Here is a 27,380-nt window from a genome sequence, read left to right as displayed (position 1 = left end):
CGGGTCGACCACTACTCTCATGTCTCAGGACCAAAGAAGGAAGTGTGCGGGTCTGAACCGGTCAAGCCGGCTGTGGGATACTCGGAGTTGTAGCCATCAGAAGGCGGTTCGCTGTGCGCGGCCAAAGCTAACACAGCTTCGTCATCGACGAGAGAATGGTCATGGTCATGAGCAGGGTTGTCGAGCTTGATTCTCTTGGCATCGGGGGCGTCTTGTTCGTCATCGTTGTCGTCTTTGAGAGACAAGTCGAGAGCGTCGTCTTTAAGGGGAAGGTCCAGAGACTCCGCCATGAGACTGTCAGGCAGGATGGATGTTTCCAAGTGGGTGTGGTCATCTTGGATAGACTCCTCATGAGTGGGCTGGTGCTCGGGCTGGGGGTCGTGTTGAAGGTCATGCTGGAGGTCATGCTGAAGGTCATGCTGAAGGTCGGGTTGGTGATTGTGTTGAAGGTCGGGCTGGGGACTGGACTGGAAATCGGGCTGATGAAGACTTGACTGAAGATCGGTTATATCGGGTTGAAGGTCGGGCTGAATAACAGGTTGAGGTTGACCAGCTTGAACTTCTTGATCGAGTCCGACTTGACTAAGTTGGCTAGGCTGGCTGGCTTCGCCATTTTGCTCAGCCAAGACGGCGATGGCCATCTGCGCGGCTTGCTGAGGTTGCTTCTTGGGCCTCCCACGACCCGGGCCTGGACGACGAGTGATTGGATTTGTTGTTGGGTCGACCTTGCGAGGGTTGTCAGGACTCCCTCCATTTGTCTCACTCTTGTGTTGGGCACGACGAAGGCCCTGAAAGTGTTGTCTGCATTTCGTTAGTTGCTGTATGCAAATGGAACAAATGAGACGGATCCAGGATGAGAAGATGAGAAGGCTATGGTAAAGCAACATCGATGGTCAGGTCGTCCCAGCTACAGAGCATCTAGTTGCTTGCAGTGGAACTTTACGAAACGAGGTGACGTGATAGATCTGAGGCCCGACGAAAAGTGCGAAAAGGGGCCTTGAAGGCAGTCCTTGACTTCGTCTTTTGTCTTTCATAATAGATTTTAAGGTCCATTCTGGAGGGACCAGAAGGGAAACAGAGAAGAATGAGCACTAAGAAGACTAGGAGAGAATACAGAGCGGGGAAATGCAGATGGTAAGAGAAGGGTCGGCGCAAAAGTGAAGGCGCGTAAGTACGCGCAATGCTCTAGAAATAACGAATCGCAATGACGACGTCTTTGTGCGTTACGAAGGGAGTTGCGCGTAGGGTCGGAAGGATAAACATGAGAGAGAGGCGCGCCAACTCACCTACAGCCTTCATTGGTGAAGCCGTAACCCAGTGTGCGCATGTGGTTGCCGATGGTCGTCCATTCCGAACCGCTGATGACGCCAATGTTCTTCACAGACAGGATGGTAAAGAACAGATCCTTGTCGGCTCTGTCATTCCAATTTTTATTCATGGCGAATGCGACGGATGATGTCGGCGATTCGCGTGGATGATATCCTGATACTTGTGACTTATACGATTGAAAGTGGATGTGAGATGGTGGCTATCCTTTGCGGTCGAGGATGAGAAATTGGTAGTGTGCTAAGCTCGAGAGAACGATGGGTCGAAAGGTGGTTGGGGGGCGCGAGACAGGAAAGTCAAGGCGCTGGGTTTTGAGTGGCTCCCTGGCGCGGTTTAACGTTTCGCCGGGCAAGAGCTCGACTTGCACGCACCTCTGCAAAGCCTCAAACCCCGACAGAATACTCCAAAAGACTGGAAACAGCTCCTGTAATACTTTCTGAGTGAATACGGTTCTTTTCAGTTAGTTGTAAACAAGTTTGGGGAGGCCATGGATCAAGAATTATCGTGGCCAAAGACGTCTACAAGACAGCGGGTGGATCTTCCGAAAGACTCCAATGTGCATAATACCCGGCGTTTAGCCGTTCATCAAGCGAGCTGTGACATCCTGCACTGGCTGCAGGTAGGTTAGCGGCAATTGACGGCGCCCTCCTCAGTGTCGTAGTGCTCCGTTGCATTTGGGCAGACGACTTACAGTAGAGCTTCCAAGTTCTGAATTCTCTCGCTGGCCTGCGCCTGCTGTCTCAACCAAGTGCCTGATGAATATCACACGTTCCATACCCTACCAGAGAAGACCTGAGCGAGCGCGCCTTGCTGCATACGATCCAACATGTTTTTTTCTGCACGGAAATCGTGTTCATGAGCTGCCTGGTCAGTTGTGCCATGACGGCTGTCCATTCAGTATTACACGGATTCGTGAGACACGTCGAATCTGGCCCACTGCCCGCCTGCAGCCGACTCGATTGGCCATGATAGCGTATCTGTCAAATGTCTGATTGCGAGACATGGCCGGACGGTGTAAGGTAGCCTTCCGAGTACTCGTAGTCTAAGGGAGATCAACCTCGGGAACCAATGGTGGTGCATTCTGTCTCGCATGCATCTTGAACTTAAGCCGCACACTGAGGATGGCGCGACCCTGACAGACTGACAGATGACTGAAGAGGCAACTTCAATTGTGACTACAGAGCTGCGTGAGGCGGTCATCTTCCATGGTCTCTCTGTGGGAAAAAACGCGCGATTTACTCCAATGAGAACAAGAACCAAGGCAGCTTACCTCTTTGAAGCTTCTCCCAAACAGCCGCGGGAGGCCCCTTCATCCAGGTTCCCTGTCGCAATCGCCGCTTTACTCCTCTTCTCACCATCTCAGGCCGAGTTTGGTAGGTGTGGAGAACGGACGCTGTCAGACCTCAGGCAGCAACTGCAGGTCGATCCGTGGGCGATGCGCAAAGTGGGTCTAGATGACACATCACGTGGTTTCGTGGGAATATTGCGAGGACACAGTGCCCCTCGGAATCGCGAGGCGCGTCTCCAAACCACTTCATCCGATCCCACCAACTTCATCGCGTGTCGCCTACGACAACAAACAGGTCTTTGGACGCCATATGTACACGTTTTATTACCTCTAAATCCACTCTGTCATTTCATCGCAATTTTTTCTGGTCTCCTAAGTGCTTTTGCTCGTTGAACAATCAATTCGCTGTTCAAATGCCAAACTGGACGGCCATCTCGATTGACCCCTCCCCTCGCCGGCTCGCATCACCAGCAGCCGACGGATGTCCCAGCCAGACACGAGGTTGAGATTACGACAGTATGATTGACTGGAACACGAATCCAGGGGGCACTAAATCGGGCCAAGAGACTCAAACTCTGTTTGCCATTTTTCGCCGCAATCCGCATCACAGAAGCTCCGTCGCTGCAAGCTTCGCCAACCTTGTGGCTACTAGTCGGTTTACCCCTACCTTAGATGCACAAACCCGGGTGTTCGCAAGCGATTGAGTAAACCATGTACGTATCAGAAGGCATCATGCTGCGTCGCCACAAATGTCTGTCGACCGCCTGCTGCGTAAGTTTGTTTGACGACTCGGTGTGGGAAGGCCGCCAATGAATAGTGCGCGAACTGGGAGCTGCAACATGGACATAGCCAATCGCCCCAACCCCCTCCATTTCCGAAGCTACCTTGGACTAAAGTACTCGAAAAGTGAGTCACACATCCATACCGCATACCTGTCTCATGCCATTAAGATCCCTGTTCCGTTTTCAAGTGGTCCGTTGGGCGTTCCTGGATCTTGCATTGGGGTGGGATGGGGCCCGTTCGACCGCAAAAAAAGTCCCCCCAGAGAAAAAAAAAGACCCAGAACTGCGTGTCAATTGACGAGTCAATTCTGCCTGCGAGTGCAAACATGGTTGATATCAATTAGTGCTCGCATATCGGCGGACACGCTAGTCGAAATACCTTGCAATTCCTGGCCTTCCGCTCAAACCTTCATTCGTCGGAGAGAGTCCAGTCGACTCCATCATGTCGGGATGGGTGCAGGGGAGGGATCTGCGGACGCCGGAAGGCAAAAAAAATTAAAAAAATGAGAGAGACAGCGCAAGAAGCTAGGGAATTCAAACCACTTTACGCGCAAATGACACGGCCCCGCGCCGCGACACACCTCGGCCCTCTTAGCTCCCCTCCACCATTTCATCAGCGCTCAAGTGAGCGTGAGCAGGGCAGCCGTCAAAACCTCCAAGCCACTGGATCCAAACCATCCCATCCGATCCATGGATGCTATGCACTTGCGTCTGCACCTCACCACACCTCACCTGCCACACCACATCATCTCTCCACACCCTCCACAAACGTCACACACCCCCCTCTTCCCCCCTCTCTTCCTATTTCTCTCACACTCTCTCAAGGACATGCGTCCCCGTCAAAGCCTGCCGCCGTAACTCCAGGCAACAAGGGACTATTTTGATTCCTTGTGTCTCAACCAAGGGGTTTGCCACTTTTACACCTCAATAAAATGTCGGCCCAAGCGCCGCGGCGTCTTCCCTGAAAGCATCTTCGTTCGACTTTCTTTTTCTTCATACTGTATAGATGCCAACGCCAACTCCAGCTCCTAATCCACAACTACTTGGCCCCATCGAGGCTCGGTACCAGCATCAAGCCGACTTGCATGCCCATTCCCTTTAGTTCCATGGTCCATGGGCCCTCTCCAAGCACCTATAACTACCGTTGATGTCCCGGGGTGTTATCAGGCTGCCTTCTGACGAATCCTCCTTGTCTGCCTCTTTTGTCCGCCTCACCCTCATTGACCACCCACACCAACCGGTGACCGGCCTCGCCCTCAGTGGTTGCACCATTTCCAGATCACAACCTGCTGACTTGGATGCCATATATCTGGGCTTCGCCTTGCCTCACCAATCTTCACAGTGACTCATTTCCTTCACTTTAACTCCACACTTGCCTGTCGTGCGCTGGTTGACTGGGTTGAGCCAAAGCTTCAGCTTCTGTTGCTGTGCACTTCAAATTACTCCCCTTTCCTCCAGCTCACTGGCTTCAATATCGACCTCACCTCCATTCCCATAGCCTGGTCAGCTCGAGGCGAGACAACTCTCCAACACTCTCAACATGTCCTCCAATACAGACAACCAGATGACGAGGTTTCTCTTCGCCATCTTGAAACAGAAGAACCTCAAGGATGTAAGTGCTCTCTACTACTTACTACTACCACATCATATCACCTTGACTTGAGACTTATTCAACCCCCAGATTGACTGGAATGCCGTCGCTCATGATCCGATACTATCACAACCCATCACCAACGGCCATGCTGCTCGCATGAGATACTCCCGTTTCCGCTCGGCAATGCTGGGCCTCGAGCCTCAAAAACGTAACAGAGCCACCGCAAACAAGAACAGGGTCACGAAGCACAAAAAGGAGCAAAAGCCACCGAAAAAGGAAGAAGAAGACGAAGACGAGAAGAGGGTCAAGCCGGAACCAGGGACTCTGGAGGCTCTCCACCAAGCCGAGGCTCGTGCCAGGTCTCCTGTCAAGGTCAAGCACGAGCATAGCCAGCCCTCCTACCGACAGCAGTTCACACCAACATCCATGGCGTCTCCTACCGCCACGGAATGCCAGCAGACTTTCCACCCCAGGATGCTCACACCGTGTAGCGACGACATGTTCTCCGCGCCTCACAACTTGCAGTTCAGCCCATCAGCGAGCCTCATGGGCGCTCACCCGACCTTTGATCTCCCATCAGCCATGGCCTGCGCACACGAGCCGGAACAGCAGCATCACCACGAGCACGACCACAACTCCTGGGCACCGAGTCCAATCTACTCGGCCTTTGATGCCGCCTACGATATCGATGGCTTCGGCGTCGGCTCCTTGTGCGATCACCAGGCCGGTCAGGGGCATACAACCGACGACATGCATGGATCTCCCGTGCTGGGGTCTCTCATGCCTGAGCACATGAACATCAAGAACGAGCACTGGGACACCCATTTCCACCCATGATATTTCCGAACCTGAAAAATGGTTCAAGCGAATACTAGTGTGTGTGGGAGTGGTATTGAGGGAGAGGTCATCTTATACGTTTTGGGTCCGGGTTGGAAAAAAAGAAGATACCTCGGGCTTTTCTCTTCACTGTCGTTGGCCTTTTTCTGTTCTCCCTCTCTTGTCTCATGTCTCTTGTCTCTTTTGTGCTGGTCACTCCTCTACTCACATCGATTCGGACTACCAGATGTGCTAATGAATTTACGCAACACCCTGCAATCGGCGTACTGGTCTGGCCTAGAATGTATGCTTCCCGGAAGAAAGCAGGGGGGCCTTTAGAATTTTAAACACATACAATGACGATTTCTATGACGAGTTTCTGCCTCTTGATTCCGCATGCTCTTGTATTAATACGGCGGCCTCGGCCTCGGGTTTGTCCTATCCATCACCTTCTTGCTAAACCAAGACCTTTTTTTCCGGCAATACCTTTTCCCTTCTAAGATATCAAACCGTGGCACTTCGGCATCAGCATTGATTCTCTACCACCATTTCATGCCTGGTTCCCATGTTCTCACATGTCCTCCTCCGCCTTAGCCTTATTCCATCCAACCCTTTCGCCATCAGCCCTAGGCCATCCAGCACCTTAGGCCTTCATTCTACTTGACTTCTTACGTACCTCTTCAAGCAGTGTTCACTAACGGTATGATATCTATATAAACCCACCACCACTACCCAGTCTGGCGCGCATACATCCCAAGTCATGGATGCTCTAGGGTTTATCTGCCTCTCTATCCTCTCTTCCCTTTGCCAGTAGCTGAATGGACTTAGCGTATTATTGCCCACATCTTACGAGCTATCCATTTCAGAGATGAAGCGAAATTAGGCAGCGACAAAGCAGATAGCGGTGGAGGTTCATAACCGGTAAATTGCCCAAGATGAGAGGGCCTTGTGGCATAAGATTCTGCTCAAGATGAGTACTATTTCATTTGTTGGCGATCCCGATTCCTTTTTCAAGATGCCTTTTGCCGAGAACTTTTAGCTGTTCTATCCACAGGGATTCATCTCAACCGTTCAGGGCTGGTTGAAAAAACCGAGACTAGACGAAGAGAATATACAGATGGTTTGAGGGACCTCTTGAGACGAGACATGAGACGGCACAGCGGTCAGACGACCGCCAGCGAGAAGCATTACATCATGAAGTCATGAGCTACACTGGCATTAAATAGCTCTCTTAGACAGGGGGAAATCTCCAAACCCACATTTATCTTCTGCCCTCATCGGAACTTTGCTTCATCACAACAAGTGAGATCTGTCCGTCCCGCTCCCGCTTCCGCTCATCTGGGTTAAGGTTCACTTACCTTGTTGCACTATGTGTCAAGCTCCATGATTTCAATTCGTTTTTAGGGAAGCCGGAGACTGCTACATCTTCTCATTGCTCCAAGTCTACTTATTCTTTATCCTTTCTTAGTAAAGTTCCAATCCCCTTTCTTATAATCTTTGTCGAATTCCTTGCTTCTCGTCTTCTACTTGAGTCTTTTACTCTCTTGCATCACAATGTGACCACAAGTTCTTGCCTCCCAATCGTTAAAAAGAAGTGTCCTACTATCTCGTCACACTCATCAAGAGGTTATAGGTCTGAGATCACACCTCTCACCTTTCTTGTATGAAACCCTTCAGGTGGCGAACAAGTCTCTACTCATCGAGGCGGGTGCCACCTTTAGGCAGCTTCTCGAGGCGAGTGCCATCGACTCACCCTTGAGGTGAATATGATCTCACAGGGTGGACGAGTTCTATGTATTCACCTTTCGAGGCGAGTGCTATCCCTCAGCATCCTGAGACGAGTGCCTTCTTTAGACGAATGCCATCTCACAGCCCTTTGAGTCTGGGGGCATATATTCACCTTTCATGACGAGTGCCATCTCCAACTTGTTGAGGAGAATATCATTTCACTACCCTTTGAGACGAGTGCCATCCTACACTTCAGGCGAGTGCTATCCATTCACCTTTTATGTCGGGCACCATCTCTCATATTACTGAGGCGAGCGCCATCCAGTTACCCCTTGATGCGAGTGCCATCGTAAACTTGGGGCGAGTGCCGTCCAATACTTGAGCCTGAGTACCGTCCCAACTTGAGACGAGTGCCGTCCGTCAACCCTCGAGGTGAGGGTCGTCCCAACTCGAGGCGAGTGCTATCCCATTGCCCCTTGAGGCGGGTGCCGTCCCATAGTTGAGGCGAGTGCCAGCTCTCAGATTATAACAGCTCTTTCCTGCTTGACCTCTCCGGCTTTTCGAGATTTTGACTCTCACCCAGGATAATCTCCCCTTTCACCCCCTCCACAGACCTCTTCCTCTTCAACCAACCTCACCTCTCACAACTCCTCGACTAGAGAGCGAGATCTTCGCCCATAGGAGATTAACATCATTACACTTCGCTATATACAGCATACCAGGTACGTGGTTTCTTACTCATGCTATGTATCTTACTTTTCGAGTCTCAACTCATCGCGGAACTCTTTCCATTACGACCAAACCTGAATATTCCACCCTCTATCATTTTTTTTCTGTCACAGCATCGCATTCCTACGCGTTTCTGTGTTTGTTTCTTCCTCTCAAGCACACCGCGCCTCTCAGCTTTCATACTACCCAGTGATCAACACAAACTCTCTCAAACCTTCCTCTTCTCAACTCCCTTTACTTGACGACTCTCTTCCACCTTTACTCATCGCAACATCAGCAACGCAACAATGGCTGGCAACTCTTGGACCGTCGAGGCCGAGAAGGCCCTCTTGCTCTCCATCCTCACTACTGCCAACAGCGGTGCCGGCATAAAGCCTGACTGGGCTAACGTCGCTCGCCGCATGAGCCGCCTCGGCTACAGCTACACCGTCGCGGCTCTCAGGTGAGTGACCATTTCTTGATACAGTTTCCGGCAGAACTAATCACAATTTCTCTCACAGTCAGCGCTTCTCGAAGTCTCTGTTCAAGCCTTTCAATGAGCAGATGGACGCGACCGCCGACATGCCTGCCACCCCGGCTCCGGTTCCTTCTTCCCGCAAGCGTGCTGCCCCCAGCTCCGGCACCAGAGCGGCTAGAATCTCCATTGCCGGTGGCTCTGGTGCGGCCCAGGCTGCCAACGAGATGGCTTCTCTTGCCCTTTCGGCTGACGATGGCGTTGACGATGCTGAGTCCGACATGGAGGACTCAAAGAAGCGTGTCAAGATCTTTCACGAAGGTCTTTTTGCTGCTCTCCATGGCCAGCATATCGATCTCACCGGCAACGATACCGATGCCAATATGGAGAACGCCGCTCCTGTCTCTGGTCTTATCGGTCAGCCAGTTGACCTCACCGGCGACCTCACCGGTGACCACCAGGTCGAGTTCAAGTTCGAGGGCAATGGCACCATGCCCTCTTTCATTCGTGCTGCCCGCTCGCGCAGGTATGTTACTACGGATTCTTGTTCTATTTTCTGTATTTTCACCTAGACCCCATTCTGGTCACTCCGGCACTTCAGATCCTGAGCTTGTGTTTGTGTTTTTGTGGCTCTTCCAGCTTCAACAGCACGGAATCGCTTCTCTTACCTGTTCTGCATCCGTCTGTTGTTTACCTTTACCCCTTACGTTCAAATTTGACCCCACTACCTACCTCCTACCTTCCATCATTACCTTTCGTCTTTCGATATTTCCATCTTCCATACCTCACACCGCAAATTTCTACAATCAAAGTGCCGATTATCCTTCTACTCTATTCCCACATCCCAACTTCCACAAATAACACAACTTCCTCTCTCCAAACCCCTCAGAATTTTCAAAAATGGACCTCACTAAGGAATTCCGCAGCTTGACCATCAACGACGCCCCTGCCGCCGAGTCCCGCTTCAAGCCCAGAGGCAACTTCAACGGCGTCAGAAGCGACCCCAAGGCCGATCCGTCCGTCAAGTACGCTCACGTCATGGATCCCGCCTAGTGGGAACTCGAGAAGCGTGTCTGGACCGCCTGCGTGAACGGTCGCAAGCATCTCATGGCGATCAACGCGCGCAAGGCAGCCGAGAAGGAGGAGGCTGCTGCTAAGGCTGCCGCTGAGGCTACTGAGGCTGCGGCTCAGGCTGCGAACGCGATGGTCTTGGATTAAATGAGGACGGGAGGATTGGTTTACGATGAAACTCGTTTCCTTGAATTTACCCTGCTCTCATGACTTTAATGATGGGCGGGGAAGATTGGGAAACAAGGGTTTTCGTTCGCCGTCTTTTTTGATTCCTTCTTTCTTTCTTGCTACTGGGTTTGACGGCAAGGTGGTTCGACAGAAACTGGCATTGTTTCGGCATCAGGAACGGTTTTCTTTTCGCTTTTCCCCTCTTCTCTCATCAGCTTTTCGTTAGTTTCTCGGCTTCTTCGTCTCTTTTCCTTTCGACTATGGACGCCTTTTCTTCTTCGCAACACCAAAACAAACGACCGCCGCCATTGGGTTGATTGCTCTGGAGTGGCAATGGAGGGGGAGGAGGAGACCGCGGGGGGATCATGAGATAATGGAGGCTGGGATTTGACGGAACCTGGAAAGGGGGGGGGGGGAAGGGCTTTTGGGTTTGATTTCTCTTTTCGCCGGATTGGCCAGGTGGCTTATCGTTTATAAGGAATCTCTGGCAGAGAGAAATGGCTTCAACGGACTGATTTGACGGGGTATGGCTGAGATTACCGCCCCTTTTGATACTGATTGCGGAGGATCTTCCATCTGGCTCGTACAGAAGCAGGCTTGCTCTTTTGCTAGCTTTTCTTTCTAGCCGGAAATGGAAGTCATAATCTGCTATCCTTGAGTACACTGATTGCTTTGTGAGTGAAGACCTGGTGTTGTATAACTTCGATTCTTACGACAACGCGATTGTGAACGGTGGCGAGGAGATAAGTGTCAGGGTACTGCTCACATTGATGTCGTGTGCCCTCGGCCTCTTTGCCTTTGGCCATCATTTCGTATTACAAAGATCGTCTCAAGCACGGCACTCGTACATAATCTCAATCACTTCATTTTTGGGAATCTAATCACCGTTTGACTGTCCCAGACGATGCTGCCCTGGTAATTAGAACCATGCTCCCAGAATAATTACCCATCATACCCCCGAACGCCATTTGATCCATCCCAAATCACAAATATGTTCGCACCCGCACATTGCCATCTCACTCGATGCCGCGAGGCTTAGGGCCACGGCTATCCACTCTCCGTCCCTCCGCAGGGCCCTTCTTCTCAGGAGCCTTCTCCTTCTCCTCGGCCTCGCCCTTGCGCTTGGCTCGAAGTGTCTGGCCCTGGCCCGCAAAGTGCGGACGCTTCTGCTCCTCCAGCTCGCGCTTCTTGTCGTCATCGGTCTTGACCGGCTTGATCTCGTAGCCGAAGAAGAGCTTATTGGGCGGAAGGCGGAGAGGCATGGGGCCGTTGTTGTTCCGGCGCGGGATGGGCAGAGCGGGCGGGTTAGCTGAGGCGCCCGCCACGGGAGTCGCAGGCTTGGGCGTCGACGCCTTGCTGCCCTTCTTGCTGAGCTTTTGGCCCTCGCCGTAGAATTTGGAGTTGGTCGTCGCCGCGCCGGGGGCGATGGCGCCGTAGTTGATGGACTGGGCCATGGACCCTTGGCTGTGGAGCAGGCCGCCGGCCGGGAGGCCACCACGGCCGCTTCTGGGTGTGCTGGTTCCGCTGCCTTTCTGTTGCCTCTCTGGCTCGACGTAGCCGACTGGTGGCGCAAAGTCGACCTCGACGTCGGTCTCGATCAGGCACACTCCCATCTTGTCCGTCTCCGGCTTGACCTCGAGAACCGCTACGTGGTAGATCTCGTCATTGTACTCGAAGTTGAAGACGTCACCCTTGGTGAGTGCGGCGAAGTTCCTAAATGCCTTCTCCAGCACGGCCTTGGGATCGCTGATATCGAGGAAGTTGGTCGATTGGGGCTGCAGCTTGACTAGCTTGGCGAGCTCGAGGGAAGTCGTCTTGATCTGGATCATGTCGCCGACGTCCAGCGAGAGGGTTTGCATCATCTGATTTCACACGTTAGCAACGCCACCTCCGCTACGGCCAGCGCGGGCCAACGAGAGGATACGAGCACGAACCCAGTGGGGAAGGTATGCTCTGCCCTCCTCCGCGACGAACTCCAACACACCGGCGTGTGAGTGCTTTCCCTTCTCGCCATTTATAATCTCCATGAGCAACGGCCATTGCACGTGGAGCTTCGAGACCTTGTCGAGGGCGGAGGGCGGCAGGAAGATCTTGGAACCGTAGTTGAGGTCGGGTCGCTCGGGACCAGGTGCCATGACCATGGGGTAGCATCGGTAGTATTCGTCGAATCGCTGGACGATCGGCCGGCGGCCACCGCGTGCGAAGTTATACATGTCTGCTTCGTTCTGGTCGAAGCGATACTGGGAGCTCAGAATTAGCTGGGGTAAAGAGGTGAATTGGACAGCTAGCTTACCATCGAGCGGGGGATATGTTGAGTAAAGTATCTTTTGGGCAGCAGAGAGAGGAAAATGAAAAGCAGTAACGTTAAATCCGATGTGTTTTTAAGCTACCTCGGGCAGCTTTCTTTGAATCAGAGCAGTTGTGGCTGCTGCAGGTGGTGAAAGAAGGTAGCTTTGGCCTTTGGGTGAGATGAAGGAGGACCCGCGGTTTACGTGGGGCCGCAAAGGCAACTGATGAATGACGAAACCCGCTGGAAGTTCGACTGGGCTCCACCAAAAAATGACATGCCCGATACCCCAGTCGGTACCTTAATGCCCATGCAACTTTGTAGGGAATTCGAGGTATCCGCTCTCAGCTCTCGGATGCATTCCAGGAAACTTAGAACGGGATGTTTGGAATTAGAGCTGCTGCATCCAGCCCACCTAGAAAGAAGCTCTTTCAAGCCAAAGCTCAGCCAGCCTCGCCTTACTATAACTCCTCATCTGTCATAAACCACACCATATCCCCAGGCGTAGCCAGCCCGAATTATGGCCTCTAGACACTCAGCAGCGCGCCCGAAAAGGGCAGGCGAAACATTTGCGCGAACGCACCACCACGATGCCGAAGCAGACGACGGCCACGACTCCAAGAAGCTAAAGTTTGACGTCCGCAACCCCTCCGCCCTGGCCCCCGATGCGCCGGAAGAGGACGCCATCCTCGATGCCGACGTCATTGGCGGCGGCGGGGGAGCGACGAAGCGCGGCGCCGTGAACCTGGACGGCTACGACAGCGACTCGGACAACGAGCGCAACTTCAAGTCGCGCGCCAATGAGAAGCATAAGGGCAGGAAGGATGGCGATGCGGATTTCTTTGGCCAGTTGGATAATTACGATGCCAAGGACAGCGGCGCGAACGGCAAGGGGGGCAGGGTCAACGAGGATGACGACGAGGACGACGACATGTTTGCCGCGGACGACGATGACGAAGAGAGGGAGGGCAAGGCGGCGCAAGAGGGCACCAAGGCGGCAGGGAAGGATAAGGCTGTGCGCTTTCTCGACGATGCACAGATTCAGGGTCAAGAGCTGCAAAGTAAAAGCGGTGGACAGATCCGTCTAGACGACGAGGAGAGCAGCGATGACGAAGAAGATAAAGAGCTGGCGATGCAGGAGGAGGGTATTGACGAGGAAGTCGGGCTCGGCGGCTTGAAGCGTAACGCGCCCAAGGTTGAGGCGTTCAACATGAAGGACGAGCAAGAGGAGGGTCGCTTCGACGAGGACGGCAACTTTATCAGGAAAGCGGTGGACCCGAACGCCGTGCACGACAAGTGGCTCGACGGGTTGAGTAAAAAGGATCTGAAGAAGGCGGCAGATGCACACGAGAAGCGCGAGGCCGAGGCGCGGAGGTTACGGATGGAAAACGACGACATCTTGACGACGGACTTGCTCAAGGCGCTGATCGTGAGGTTAGAAAGGGGCGAGACATCCCTTGAGGCCCTGGCGAGGTTGGGCAAGGGGCAGCCCAAAACCAAAAAGATACCCAAATGGAAACTGAAGAAGCAGAACAAGGGCGGCGGCGAGGAGGCCATGGACGTCGACAAGGAAAAGGACCAGCTCAGCCCGGAGCAGCAGAAGAGAAAAGAGGCCATTGAGGCCATTACCGACGCGGCGGATAAACTGCTGAGTCGAGATCACGCCGAGATTTACGACGAGGAGAGAGAGATGCTCGTGCGCGAGTGGCAGCGGGAGACGGGCGAGCAGTGGGTTGAGCCGGCCAAGGACGACGCTGATGACGATTTGTCTTCGAGGATGTGGGAGTTCCGTTGGACGGATGGGCGGGATAATGCTGAGAAACAAGGGCCGTACGATGGGCCCACAATGAAGGCATGGCAGGATGCCGGATACTTTGGTGAGGGCGTTGAATTCCGGCCGGTTGGTGACGATTCCTGGACGAGGGTTGCGACGTTTGAATGATCGTTCCGCAAGCTGGAACACACTCAGGCAAAAAAAAGTATGTCATGTAACAAAGACGGATGAATGAATAAAAAAGCCTTGCATTCCTGGCATCGTCACGATGCTACCATTCAAACATTTATGGTACATAATCTATCATACGTCCTAGGGGGTGGCCACCTATTTTACTGCCCAAAAACGCCCAACATGGAAGACCCTTTAACACGCTCAACTCAACTCCATCGCATCGCCATGGCCATTAGTAACGGTAAAGTCGACGGCACCGTCGTTGCCAATCAAGCGCTTCTCCGACTCGGACACGAACTTGACGCTGCGAGACGGGTCGTAGAAGAGCGAGAAGCTCCTCTGAACGTCGGCAATCTCGACCTGCTTTGCCCTGCGCTTGGCGCAAATCAACTGTGAGGTGGTGATGAGGTTGCTGGCGTAACGCAGGCCCGCTTCCTGGCCAATCTTCGTGAGCAGCGCCAGAGCGTCGGCTGAGACATCAACCTCCTCTTCTTGGGCTCTGATGGTGATGATCTGCTTGATCTCCTCAGGGCTGTAGGTGTTTGTGTGGATGATGACGACACGGTCCAGGAAATCGAGGGGCAGACCATGGGGGCTGCGGTAGTCGGTTCCACGGATGAGGGAATTGCCTCTGTTGCTGGCCATGATGACAATGGGTGCGAGATCGTCTTCCAGGGCGCGGTTGATGTATGAGAAGCACTCAATATCGAGCATGTGAACCTCATCGATGAACAACACGCCGGGAACAATCTCGGCCTTGCCCTCCTCCTTCCACTCGCCGACCTTGGTGTTGATTTGGTCCCTGATCTCGCTGCGGATCTCACCAGTGTCTCCAGAGAACAGAGCCAAGAAGCCCTGTGTTCTTGAGTTGATAACATCAATCTCGTGAAGAGTGACGGTGTGGACAACCTCCTTGCGCTTTTGCAGCTCACCGTCTGGGCACTGCAGGAACTTAGTGTCGACGCCCATGGCATCGTAGTCGCGCGAGCGAGCATATGACCGGCCAAGCTTTGTAATCTTGCCCGAAGACTTGTCGATGGAAATGATGTCACCGGCCATGACACGCTCCTTGGTCATGGCATCAATCATCTTGGCGCCCATATCGTAGACAGCTTCCATGTCGGTCGTCTTGATCGTCAGCTTTCCCTGCTTGGCGCCGCCTGTAACGCTTCGGTCGATCTGGATTTCGACGACCTCGCCCTCCATAATCTCGCTCTCCTCCTTGATACGAACACCGATCGACTTGCGGAATGCTTGTGTGAGAGCTTCGGTCTTTGACATTTCGAGGGAGAAGATTTCGGATGAGGCGAGGGAAGTGAAGGGAACATCGGGGCCGAGGGACTGAGCCATTCCCATGGCGATGGCGGTTTTTCCAGTGCTGAGGAGATGAAAGGTCAGTTGTACAGTCCTCAAAGGACACATGTGGAAGAAAAGGCTTACCTTGGGGGGCCGGCGATCAGCACAGCTCTTCCGGCAATCTTGCTCTCCTTGATCATCTGCAGGATCACGGCAGCAGCTTTCCTGGCCTTCTCCTGTCCAACCAACCCCTGAGATGCCGCTCTGGGCTCCAGTGTCGTGCCATCAACGCCCAGGCCGCGGATGTGGGAGTGAGCCGCGATGAGGTTGAGGCCCTTGAGCTCCTTGCTCTCGGAGACGGTCATGACGGGCTATAGACCCTGTTAGCTACTAGTGCGTAGACGCAGACGAAGAGGAGCGCATACCGCAGCCATCTTGGATTTTGGTAACCGATGACTTCGAGAAGCTTGTCGCAGGGTTGAGTTTTCGGCAATTGAGGGATGTCAGTGGGAAGAGACGGGCTTGAGGTGATGTTCGTGGATGAGGCGCAAAAAGCAGTTCGTCAATTGTCGTTCAAGGCTGAAAGAGCTCGGCCTTGCGCGTTCAGAAATTTAGGAACGCGCTTACCTCAGTTTGAAAGGGCTGAGCGTGGCGCGGCTAGCGCTTGGGCGCCACAGGAACAAGCCTGTGTAGGTAAGCCAGGACGTCAGAAAGTCTGCCTTAGTAGGTACAAAGCAGGCACAGTATCCGTACCACCTCGGTTTAAGCTTGACGCCAGCACTTAAACACTCCATGTCAGGCCCAGAGGAAATCCCCCTAACTTAACTCTATTACATACGATAAAGAAGTCCTTAGGTTGATTTCAACATAGTCTTACACAAAATGTCTTAAGCAAGTTCCTGGGCAGGACTGCTCCAGCTTATCCTGTTGCGACTTGTTGCCAGTCAAGGGTGCGATTATTGCTCATTATTTTGAGCCATGTGTTGAGTAGAACCTCGACAAGCTCCGGAGTCTGAATGCAGCATCTAGATTGTTGTCGTGAACAATCAAGTCTTTGTTGGTGCTAAGACAATGCAGCTACACAATCTTGTCTTACAGTTTGAATTGCTTGCTTCCAAAAGCAGCCAGGATGCCTTGTTCTTTGTTATCTAGAAACGACCGATCGACTACGGGAGGTGTTGATCTTCGCTTGGAACAGTGACATCTTGAACGGATATCTGTTGCATTCCCATCCAAGCGCCTTTGGCAATATTCAGAACGTTCCATGGTCGTGGTCTCCTGATTGTGCTCGAGAGGGGTAAGTATCGGTGCCCAAGTGCAGGATCGATAGAAAGGTCCATCGGCGATGGTGGGAAAATGGCAAGGGACGTACGAGATCAAGTTCAACTTGAACTTCGAAATGGCGCTAATGCCCATAATAGCATTAATGTTTGCTTATTGGGATGCGCCCTCCTCCACCCAACGTTGACCCCTTCTTGGGCAATTGCCAATGAATCAATCAGTTTTTGTCTGGCCCCCGGAAAAAGCAAGCGTGGGTACCATCCAGCTCGGAGTCCTGCCGGCAAACGGCCTCACCCCACCCACCACACCTTGGTAATTGTTCCTTCCATCTGAGCAATCTCTAATGTAAGGTTTTGCGGGCAGGCCAGGGTACTTCCAGCTTGATTGACGCAGCATTATCACAATCCGCGAAAGCCGACCGAGAATAGGCAAGCTATCGTCTGTGTAAGTCTATGTTCGAATGGAGTATTCCGATAAACAGACGTATTGATGACATACTTCGCTTGGAAGGAAGTACCTATAGCTCTGCTTGAAGGCATTCGCAGCACTGTATCTAGGTGTATTCGTCGTATACCTATGCCATCGGATATGAAAGCGGCCATGATTTATTCCTCGCTAACGGCCAGTCTCACAGATGAACCCCAGGCCGAAACCACGAACGTCTTGGCCCTCTAATTAAATGTGCAACACGTTTTACAACGAGCCCGTAAGCCTGTGACTCGCGAGGCCAGCTCAGCGTCAACTACCCTGGAATTCTGTGAAAAGGGAGCAAACCTGGAACCTAAGGCTCTGTACTCCGTAAGCTGGGTTGCAGCAACTGCACGCACAGCATAACATCTGACGCATGGAGCAGCCACTGGATGTTTGTCTAAATCTCTCTCTCTCTCTCTCTCTCTCTCTCTCTCTCTCTCTCTCTCTGAATTGTCTGTGACTCCCTGCAAGTTCCTCGATAGAATTCCATCACATCCAGTCTTTTCCGCTCTCCACCCAAGTCCTGACGCCAGCATTGAGCAGTTCCGCCTACGGTACTACGTGAAGTTCACACCGAGCGCAGAATACCTACTTCGGCTTACCTTGCTGGAAAACCGATCTAATAAGCCCTGCATATCTAGCACATGTGCGTTCCATCACCTATGTTAATTACTGCGTACACTATCTTTGTGTGCGTACGTCCTCACTGACAAGGAACATTACTTCCCCAAACCCACCTCCCCTTCCCCAAATGCTGCACTTCCCAGGTTGTCAGGCCAGTGTAATTAAGCTAACCCCGACCTACCTAATCCAACCACGCGATCTGCGTGGGGCGCGTTTTCAGCACGCGACGGCACTGACCGCCCAACTGAAGGAGGTGCTTTGGAACAGGGATTCAAATATAAAAACAGGAGAAGGAGAAAAACCACTTAAGCAAAAAGACTTGCCCTCAAATAGATGCTGGCAACTCGGGTCACTGTCTGTACCTTCCTTTTGAACCTCGACCTCAAAGCTGTCCAATTATCAATAAGACCCCTTAGGCGAGCCGACGTAATCGATGGTGACGCGCTCCTTCCCGTCATAGGGTTTCCCTCTTATACCTCTGGGCATCTCACCCCACCTCGCATCTTGCAAACAAAGACCCTTATGTTCCTTGCCTCACCTGCCTGCCACCTGCGTACACGCAAACACTTTTCCTACCTACCTACCTACCTACTTACTTATGCGCACCCCTTCAACGCACCTTCAACGCACTGTTCGAGTATGCGGCCTGGACATGATCTCACGTGCAAAGGAGATGACAAACATAAATCGACCTTCGATTGAGAGTCCACACCTCGCCCACCAAAATCATGTCGCCGGCATCCTTTCGACGTTCCGAAGACAGCGGCCATTACAGTAGTCGCTACGACTACAACGATCGCAGGGATGGCGAAAGAGACCGTCTAGGTCGTGATTCTCGATATTACCGTCGCTCCCGATCACGATCCCGTTCGGGGTCTCGGTCATCACGATCCATGTCGCTATCCCGCTCAAGTTCGCCAGGCAGGCGGACCAGAGAGAGAAAAAGAGACAGAAGCTGGGATAGGGACCGGGACCGGGGAAGGGAAAGAGACAGGGACAGAGACAGGATGAAGGATCTTGACCGCGACCATTCGAGAACCCAAACGGACTTGTTCAAGCCACCGCCGTCCACCGCTTCACGAGCTACCATCCCTCCTCCTCGTGGCCCGCCCACAAGAACGTTTTCCTCGCCAGTCATGAGCAAGTCGGGCATTTCAATAGATACCCGATCCGACCGTGGGTCAGAACAATGTAAGAGTAGAACGTGATTCACTTTAGAGCGCCGATACTAACCGTTGCATCAGCACCATGGAAATCCCCAGCGCCATCGACGACACCAGCACCTTCAGCACCACCGACCCCTCGATCCGCGAACAACACAACAGCAACGGTCAAGATCACCGCATCTTTACGACAACTGACTCGGCGAAGTAACGAACAAGGTGCAATTCGATTGCGGAAAGATGTAATTGAGGCGCGTGCCAAAGCTCGGGACAAAGAGCATGTCCAATCGCACGCCAAATATGCCGAATTTCCCTCCTTGAAAGACTACCATCGAAAGCTTGAGAAGAAAGACGCCGACGACCTAGACAGTTTGGGAAAGGAGATGAAGGATGCGGACCAACAGTGGCAGACTGCGGCAGAGGCATTTGCTGCTACTCTGCTTCAAGCTTTTACTGAGCTGCAGCAGAAAGACAAAGATCGTCGCCTCGTTGCTCCTAGTGCTCCGGACGGACTCGAGGCACGGCTCACGTCACGCCTCGATGCGCTTGAGAACCAACATAAAGAAGCATCTGCGAAGCAGCAGAAACAGATGGAGGAACTTCGTGAAAATCTCTCGGTTGAGAGTGCCAAGCGAAAGGCTCTTGGCGTCGAGAACGAGACGCTGAAGAAGAAGGTTCAAGAGCTCCAGGGCCATTACCAGTCTCTGAGTTCCAGGGCCGATGATCATGACACATCCATTAAGCAGCTGCAAGAGCCAAAGCCAGATGTCGTACCGTCTCGTGCACCTCCAAAAGAGAATGGCACAACATCGGAGGACTTGGAGGCAATCAAGACGCTCATCGCCCAGCACGAAGACCTACTAAGCTTCCTGAAGCTTCAAGTATCGGAGCACGACAACAAGCTCGGTGAGATGGATATCGACCTCATCAGCGACAGTTGTGGTGCTATTGCGACAACGCTGCCGAGACTGGAACAGAATTTCAAGAAGGCTGCCGACGATGTGATTACACTTCAGTCAAAACATATGATGCTCGAACTGGATGCAGAAGTCATTCGATCTAGTGTCCAGCAGTTGCGGTCTGACATGCAGCGAGACATTCAGCAGCAACGTTCCGATATCGATAAGATCCAGGCAGGTACTGAGCAGCTCGGATCCGCGACTGCCCAACTGAGGTCCGGAGTAGAGTCCCTCAGAACTCAAATGAAGTCGGAAACAGAATGCTTTAAGAAAGACGCTCTCGAAATCAAGTCTGACACTGAGCGCCTGAAGACAGAAGCACAGCAGCTCAGATCCGACACGGACCACGTCAAGAAAGATGTTCAGAAATTTGAATCTGTCGTTGAACACATCAAGACAGAGGCTCAGCAATTAAAGTCGGAAATGACGCAGCTGCAGTCGGGCATGGAGAAACTTGCTTCGGATATACCACGCCCACCCGACGGCGACAAGTTCCTGGCGGTCAGAACCTTTACAACGATGAACGCCACTGTTTTCAAGACATTTAGTACTTGGATCGAGGACGTAAAGAAGCGAGTCGACGTCGTAGAGCGCCAAATGCTACCGCTGCGGACGGACGCGGTTGCCTGGACTCAAGTAAAGACGCTCGAGAAAGGATCAGACCAGAAGTCGAGTCGTAGTACAGAGACCAGCCGCCTGTCGACCCCAACTAATGACTTGAAGGTCGATCAGTACGAAGGCAAGTTGAAGGACTACGAAACACGGATCAAGGTGCTCGAGGCTGTCTCGAGGCAGAGTCCGCGTCGTTTGGAACACGATACTTCAGAGCCAATCAAGACTGCGGATGCACCGACTAAAAGGCGTGCAGCCGATGATTCGGCTTCAATCAAACTCACAATCGACGCATTAAAGGAGCAGTTGTCGATGATCGATCAGAGCATCAAGGCAATCTCTGAGTCAACAAAATTAACAAGCGAAAGCCAGACCAGGGACTCTCAAAGAATTCAGGTACTAGAAAGCCAGGCATACGATTTCCGGGCGGGTCACCAGCGCTTGAGCGAGTTTGAGCAACGATTCGCGACGACAGAGGAGAAGGTGAAGGCTTCCGAGGACAAGATGGACTTTGTGCAACACAACATGATGAATGTGGACGCGCAAATTAACAACTTGACGACGGAGGCCCTTTACCAGGCCATTCTGCAGCACATTGACAGATACCATCCTACGGAAGCCGCAGTTGGACCCAAGATAGATCAGATGGCCAGGCAGGTGGCAGCCTATGAGCAGAGACTGCTCTTCTTGGAGAGGCAGATAACGTTGAACGATGAGCCTGCGAATAAGAAACGGAGACTGAGCTCTCAGTACGGGCCGCTGGCCGTGACCAATGGAAGGCATTGAGGAGAAAAAAAAAGGGAGTTGATGCATCGCGCATTTTGAGTTCAGCAAGATACCAGGGAAGACGGCGCAAAGGATCCTGTTACGATACCAAGGTTGTACTCTTCGCATGGACAGAAGAGAGCTACCTTCATAGGTAGTGGTCTACCTCATCTGCGGCTAGCTACCATACTTTGGTAACTTGCCTGTAGAAATATCTCTAGATTAGATAGAGACTAGGTACGCCAATGGCAGACGCCTATATTGCAACTACTTGGGTTGTTACATTAACCGCTGTGATGATGCAACATCTGTCAACAGGGTAAACGCCTCTCTAAGAAACCCGTTATGTGTGACGGCGCTAGGTTGTCTTTGTTAAGAAACTCCAAACTGCTTATACTAAGAATGCGTCGGCTCCGGAGTGCAGAATGATCCAGGCAAAGCCACAATGAAGCACATTATCTACGCGATGAGCAAGGTACACCTGTACAAAGGTCGGCAGTCTTCGTAGGCACCTGCAGCTTGGTGAAACGGCGAAACAAACAAGTTGACAGAACAATGCATGCCCCAAATCGCGACAAATTGGCTTCCCCCAGTGGAGGTCACAGTAAGTTAAGCCACAAGAACTTGTCGGACTTTTCTTCCGGCCCATCCTCTTTACCTAGGTAGCCCTCCACCTTGCCATGAATGATAGAGGCACGTTGGATAAGCGCGGCGCCTCCGAGCTACATGAGCACCTTAGATAGGCTTAGGTCGCGACATAAGGTAGGTAGGTGGTCGAGATTCCCGCCGCTGAGTCCGCCCGCAAGCGGTCCCGCCTGAGATGGAAGGCGGGCCACAGGGCAGGCAGACACTTCCATTGTTCCTGCTGCGTATCGCCATAGACTCACGGCTTGATGACGTAAGCTTGGGAAGTTGACTGGCACGGGTACCTGACCAGATCATTCCAGCCCTTTATTAGGGTATTAGAACTAAGGAAGGTTCGTATTTCGTCCCGCGCAACTAGGTGGGTGCGGATGTTGGCTCAAGCCTCAAGTTGGGATACCGTTCCCTCAGAAAGCGAGCATTGAGTAAGCACGCGCCGCACCCAATTCTCTGGCGGGACATTCACGGTTCACCTAGATGAGGTTAGGTAGGCACGTAGGTAACCATGGTAAGGTATCCGTGAGGTCAACCAGATTGCCAGAACGTCGCACTTTCAATTCCTGTCCTGGTTGGCGCACTGGACACCACCACCCCGGCTGCCGTCTCGCATCATCTGCGTCTAGCGGTTGCCATCCGGGCCCGTCATTGGCCTGAATTCGCCGCGAGATAGCGCGTGTCTCTTTACCTTGCTTGCCTTCTTTGCCAATCCTACCTTTTTCCTTCCCTGCTAGAGTGTGTCTTTACCTGAATTGCTGTGCTTCTGACCTCCATCCCACTTGTGAGTGCCTTCCATGTTAGGTTGTCTGTCGTACCTACATGGGTACACCATACGGTGAATGAGAGGTACCTATGCACATAAGGTAAGGTACCTAAGATGAAGGTTTAACCCATCCCATCCATCCAACTGGGCGCACCGGTGGAAGTACCAGGTCAGGCTCGGCATCCACCTTTTTTTCTCCCCTCCCACCCCCTTTGCACCATCCACCTAGGCAGTCCAGTAAGGTGTGCCAGTCCCCCCACCCAGTCCATTCACTCAGTGTAAGCTGAGCCCTGAGGTGAGGTGAGGTCCAGTGCCTGCCAGCTACAAGACTCCACGCTAAAGGTAAGGTACAGTGGGCAATGTCCTGGACCTCCCATCCACGTCCAAAACCTACACTACTCGCGAGGTCCCGTCCACCGTCTCTCCAAAAGACCCGCGACTCGACCCTTTCCAACACCATCTTCCTACCTTGACCCTTGTTCCACCCCGTATCGTCGACCTGCGGCACGTCGTCCCGTCCTCAACCCCGTCTGGATCCGGCGCAGGTTGCAACTGAGGTGTCAACTGCTTGCTTACCTTCCTTACCTACCTTACCTTACCTCACTGTGAAGCGCAGGTTGCTCCCTCTGCTCTGCTAGGGGCGACGCTCTTACACTTCCTCGCACCGACCCGAACCTCACCTCAACTCGCGTCTTCGATTGACGCAGCTGCACCTCACCTTTGAGCGCCGCGTCGCTACCAGTGAGCTTGGCTTGGCTTCGCTTCCTTTCGCTTCGCATCCCATCCCAACCCATCAAATCAACCCCCCAAGCAGCACGCCACGTCGGGAAATGCGCTGCGGCTCCTCTGACCTCCCGCTCCAGCTGCTGCAAGGGTTGATGTTCGGACGCTGCAATTGCATACACAACTGCCACGACTACGACCACGGTCACGACCCCGACTGCCACCACCACCACCACTACCGCACCAACTCTCCGAGCACAACAGCAATCTCGCTCAACGCATAACCCACGTCGCGATCGCCATCGTCGCATCATACCAACATCGCACCCATCGCTCAGAGCTTCATTGACGCCATCTGCTCGCGTTTCTTTCGGTTCCCCTCAAAAAAACACCCCAACCCCGACCGCCTCATCAACCTAGGTACCCCCAGATAAGGGCGGCATCGCACACCCACGTCACGCTATCACGACATATTCGAATCGGCGCCCAAACCGAGTCAACAACACCAGCTTGCCTAGTTGTCGGCGCACATTGCCGCCGGCTCAGATCAATACATTCGTGGGCTGCGGAGAGAGCTTTGTGCTCTACTCCGGCGCCCATTCCACCCCCTGCGTCACCCATCGATCTCGCATCGCCTGCCAACCATCGCGGGTCTTTGTTGTTTAACCTCAATTCCGACACTCGCTATCCAACCACAATCCATCCACCACCATCGCACCGCGCCATTCTGTCCTCTTGTCTTGCGCTCCCGACCGCGCATTTTGCGATCCTTGTTTCCACATGCCCCCACGGCATGCAAACACCACCAAACCATGGAAGCAGCGGCGAAAAAGGTCCAACTGCTGGCCCAGCGCATCCTGCCTGATCGACCGCATTCACTGTCCATGAACCCCGACCAGCGCTTTCGAGTCCCTCCCGATCACAGCAAGACCTTTGAAGAGTTCAAGTATCCGGCTCTGCAGTACATGACGCTGTTATCCGACGCGGATCGCGGAATGCTACTCACTCGCGCGTATCATGATATGCGCGAAGAACCACCGATCCCACCAGCCGTCAAAGATTCGAACGCGAAGATGGAAAGAAAGAACGTGACTAAGCTGTCACTGAGTGATTATAAGAACAAACAGAAGAAGGTATCGGATTCTCCTCCCGATTCCGGATCGACGCCGAAAACCGACGCCTCGCGAAAGGAGAGGAACGTGGTAGAGAGTCGGATTGATCGCGAGCCCAAGAAGCCGGACACATACAGAAATCGGGAGCTGGATGCATCAAGGGACATCAAGGCGCATAAGGCGCGCGATGGCGCCCACGATGAAAGGTAAAACCTCACGCCCGTCTCTTCCAATGTACTCTATGTCTAGAGGCTGACTGACCCATTCTAGAACGAGCAGACCCGACGCAAGATCCCGGGCAGCACAGGATAGCAATGATACCCCAGAGAAGAGGAAAAGAATCGCGGATGTGGACGGCGAATTGCGACCTCAGAAACGAGCGAAACCTGAAGCGAGCACACCGCTCGACGAGCGATCGCGGACGCCTCGAGACGATACGCCGAGAAGAAAAGAGATACACCCATCACAAGACAGGACGCCACAGAAGGACGGAAAGTTGGGCACAAACTCATCTTCATTACCAAACGGGCGATCTGCTTTAAAAACAGCCTTTGGCTCAGGCGCGAACAAGTCTCCCATATCCCGTGCGCGAGGAGACTCTATCAATGGCAACAAACCCAGCCCCTCTTCGAGCGGTCGGGCAAGAGCTGATACGGCGTCTTCGAGGTCAGCAGTTCCGCCGTTACTGTCTCCACTACACCTACCGAACGAATCCGATTCTCGATCGAAAGAGAAGAGACGAGACGATCCTCCCGAGCACAACAGGCCGCAGAATTCCTCACGAGCAGAACCACCTCCGCCTATTAAGAGATCGAAATCTCCCTTGAAACTTCCGGAGCTACTTTCCCCGACTCTTCCCCCATTGCTCGAGGAGGAATTGGCCCGGATGAAGAACACACCGACGAAAGGCTCCGACGCAAGCCAAAGAACACAACCTCCCGATTCCCCTACAAACGGCAAGAGACCACACGTGGTAGTGAAAGAGGAGGAGGACGACCGAAAGGAGATCAGAGGGAAGGAAAAGCCGAAGGAAAAGCCTCGCAGGTTTATGGTGACACTGAAGTACAGCAAAAAGTACACCAAGTCGGTGCAGAGGCTACTAGCCCTGGGACCCCCAAGGAAAGACATCAAGAAGGAGCGGTCAGTGAGCATAGAGCCTCCGCCGCCGCAGGCACGGAAGCGGCCGATCACCAGCACCGAGAATGTTGGCGATTCAATAGCGGTGAAGCGACCTCGAACGTCGGAAATAACGAGCTCCAAGCTGAACGCGCCATCGACACCATCGAAAGGGGGTGCTACATCGATGTCGAGGGTAGCGTCAAGCAACTCGGTCAACACCCCTGGAGATGGTCACAGCTTGACTCCCGCGCCGCCATCATCAGACCGAGACCGGCCGCAGACCAGAGACGATAGCAGAGAAGCGGCGAATCCTCACAGGGTCCAGGCGCTCCGCGACCGCTGGAACCGTTTTAGCAGACTCGGCACCAAGCTGAAGCATGAGCGCGACATATTGCTAGAGCGAAAGCACGGGGACCGCGGCGCTCCCGTGTCGGACTCTGACATCAAGCTCAGCATGATGCTCGGATTGGAGACGGCGATGGCGTTCATGGTCAGCTTCAGAGCGTTGTTCGAGTCAAGGCGGATAGAAAACAAGGCACAAGATCCTAAGCAGTGGAGTAGCATTCTACCGCTTCTGAATGTCATGCGCAACGATGTACGAAAGAGCAAGCCTCTGGAAGCACTGTTTTGGCAGATGCAAGGCGTGATCCACGAGGAGCTCATCAAGTGCTACTGGTCTCTTGACCCGGCGACGCACGCGTTACACATTATTGGCGCAGAAAGAGGTCGATCAAATGTATGGAAATCGGCATACGACTCGGCGGAGCGTGTTGAAGCCTCGGCTATGCGCACCAACATGGGCCCGTGGACGAGTGTGGAGGAAGCTGTATCATCGGCTCTCAAGATTATGCGGCGCTGGGCGCAGGAGGAGGGCGTCTCGTGGCGCGCCGAGGTCACGGTATCAGCCGCCAACGGAACGTTGTCATAGGATGTCGACGACGAGGGCGAGGTGTCGACTCTGGTCGATTCCTCCTTTACCACGGCGGAGAGCTCGTCGCCTCCGCGTGACGAGAGCGTCGCGAGCGATTCGGTACACCCACAGACAGAAGGATACGGGCATTAGGGCCCTCCTAATGACATGTATTATGAACCAAGTCATCTTTCGTCCTTTTTTAACCCCCTCCCCTTTTCGGTGGATGACGGGGTCGGAGGCTGGGTTGTGGCGAGAATGGCGTTTTCGGTCGAGAAAGTATGGGCTGTAGCCCATCATGTATGAAAAAACACAGTCACCCTGAGTCTCTTGAAGCGAGCACGCACACCTTTCTTCACTTTGTCTGATATCAAGTCCAACTCGACGGCCTTTCCTTTTCCTCTCCTGTTTCATTTCTGTCTAGCTTGGCGTTCAAGGAGGACAAATAAGGGCTCTGTATCTCTACAAACTCTGTGTCTACGGACTCTCTATGCGTGTGTACATATAAAAGAAGAAGAAGATATCCCTCGGCCGGCTTCCCTCACCTTGCTTTTGTATCTTTCGGGCTTGATGTTTTGTGGAAAAGCCAAAAGCTTGGTTCAACCAGGGCATGGAGTGAGGGAGAGTACGAAACGAACGGCCTCGTCTCAATTGCAAAGTGGTAGCGGTGGTACCCAGTCGAGAACTCCTCATTCGAAAGGTCAATTCAAGAGAGGAATCAATACCAATTCAAACAAAAAAGCTCTGCGATG

General features: G+C 53.0%; 8 protein-coding genes across 8 annotated transcripts; 5 read left to right on the top strand and 3 right to left on the bottom strand.

Moving 5' to 3' along the window:
• Positions 1–17: 17 nt before the first annotated feature.
• Positions 18–1,438, bottom strand: CPAR01_15556 (uncharacterized protein; the record flags this gene model as incomplete). The annotated part of the gene is made up of 2 exons (XM_060499804.1): positions 18–801; positions 1,287–1,438. The coding sequence occupies 2 exons, from the start codon at positions 1,436–1,438 to the stop codon at positions 18–20; spliced, it is 936 nt and encodes a 311-aa protein (XP_060341380.1).
• Positions 1,439–4,936: 3,498 nt separating this feature from the next.
• CPAR01_15555 (uncharacterized protein) lies at positions 4,937–5,827 on the top strand (the record flags this gene model as incomplete). Its single annotated transcript, XM_060499803.1, has 2 exons — positions 4,937–5,008; positions 5,078–5,827. 2 exons carry the CDS (start codon positions 4,937–4,939, stop codon positions 5,825–5,827), a joined length of 822 nt encoding a protein of 273 aa, XP_060341379.1.
• Positions 5,828–8,550: 2,723 nt separating this feature from the next.
• CPAR01_15554 (uncharacterized protein) lies at positions 8,551–9,935 on the top strand (the record flags this gene model as incomplete). The annotated part of the gene is made up of 4 exons (XM_060499802.1): positions 8,551–8,705; positions 8,764–9,243; positions 9,644–9,707; positions 9,771–9,935. The coding sequence occupies 4 exons, from the start codon at positions 8,551–8,553 to the stop codon at positions 9,933–9,935; spliced, it is 864 nt and encodes a 287-aa protein (XP_060341378.1).
• Positions 9,936–10,972: 1,037 nt separating this feature from the next.
• CPAR01_15553 (ubiquitin fusion degradation protein UFD1) lies at positions 10,973–12,169 on the bottom strand (the record flags this gene model as incomplete). Its single annotated transcript, XM_060499801.1, has 2 exons — positions 10,973–11,818; positions 11,891–12,169. The coding sequence occupies 2 exons, from the start codon at positions 12,167–12,169 to the stop codon at positions 10,973–10,975; spliced, it is 1,125 nt and encodes a 374-aa protein (XP_060341377.1).
• Positions 12,170–12,763: 594 nt separating this feature from the next.
• On the top strand, positions 12,764–14,185 carry CPAR01_15552 (Lin1 family protein; the record flags this gene model as incomplete). Its single annotated transcript, XM_060499800.1, has 1 exon — positions 12,764–14,185. The coding sequence occupies one exon, from the start codon at positions 12,764–12,766 to the stop codon at positions 14,183–14,185; it is 1,422 nt and encodes a 473-aa protein (XP_060341376.1).
• Positions 14,186–14,392: 207 nt separating this feature from the next.
• Positions 14,393–15,921, bottom strand: CPAR01_15551 (RuvB-like helicase 2; the record flags this gene model as incomplete). Its single annotated transcript, XM_060499799.1, has 3 exons — positions 14,393–15,569; positions 15,632–15,858; positions 15,913–15,921. 3 exons carry the CDS (start codon positions 15,919–15,921, stop codon positions 14,393–14,395), a joined length of 1,413 nt encoding a protein of 470 aa, XP_060341375.1.
• A 2,949-nt stretch (positions 15,922–18,870) lies between these two features.
• Positions 18,871–21,383, top strand: CPAR01_15550 (uncharacterized protein; the record flags this gene model as incomplete). Its single annotated transcript, XM_060499798.1, has 2 exons — positions 18,871–19,054; positions 19,108–21,383. 2 exons carry the CDS (start codon positions 18,871–18,873, stop codon positions 21,381–21,383), a joined length of 2,460 nt encoding a protein of 819 aa, XP_060341374.1.
• Positions 21,384–24,299: 2,916 nt separating this feature from the next.
• On the top strand, positions 24,300–26,646 carry CPAR01_15549 (uncharacterized protein; the record flags this gene model as incomplete). Its single annotated transcript, XM_060499797.1, has 2 exons — positions 24,300–24,805; positions 24,870–26,646. The coding sequence occupies 2 exons, from the start codon at positions 24,300–24,302 to the stop codon at positions 26,644–26,646; spliced, it is 2,283 nt and encodes a 760-aa protein (XP_060341373.1).
• Positions 26,647–27,380: the final 734 nt, after the last annotated feature.

The sequence above is a fragment of the Colletotrichum paranaense genome, assembly GCF_030867605.1.
Source record: "Colletotrichum paranaense strain IMI 384185 chromosome Unknown Scaffold_20.1, whole genome shotgun sequence".
NCBI classification, from domain to species: domain Eukaryota; kingdom Fungi; phylum Ascomycota; class Sordariomycetes; order Glomerellales; family Glomerellaceae; genus Colletotrichum; species Colletotrichum paranaense.
The sequence above is the reverse complement of the archived record's forward strand: the minus strand, read 5'-3'. Positions and strand labels throughout refer to the sequence as shown.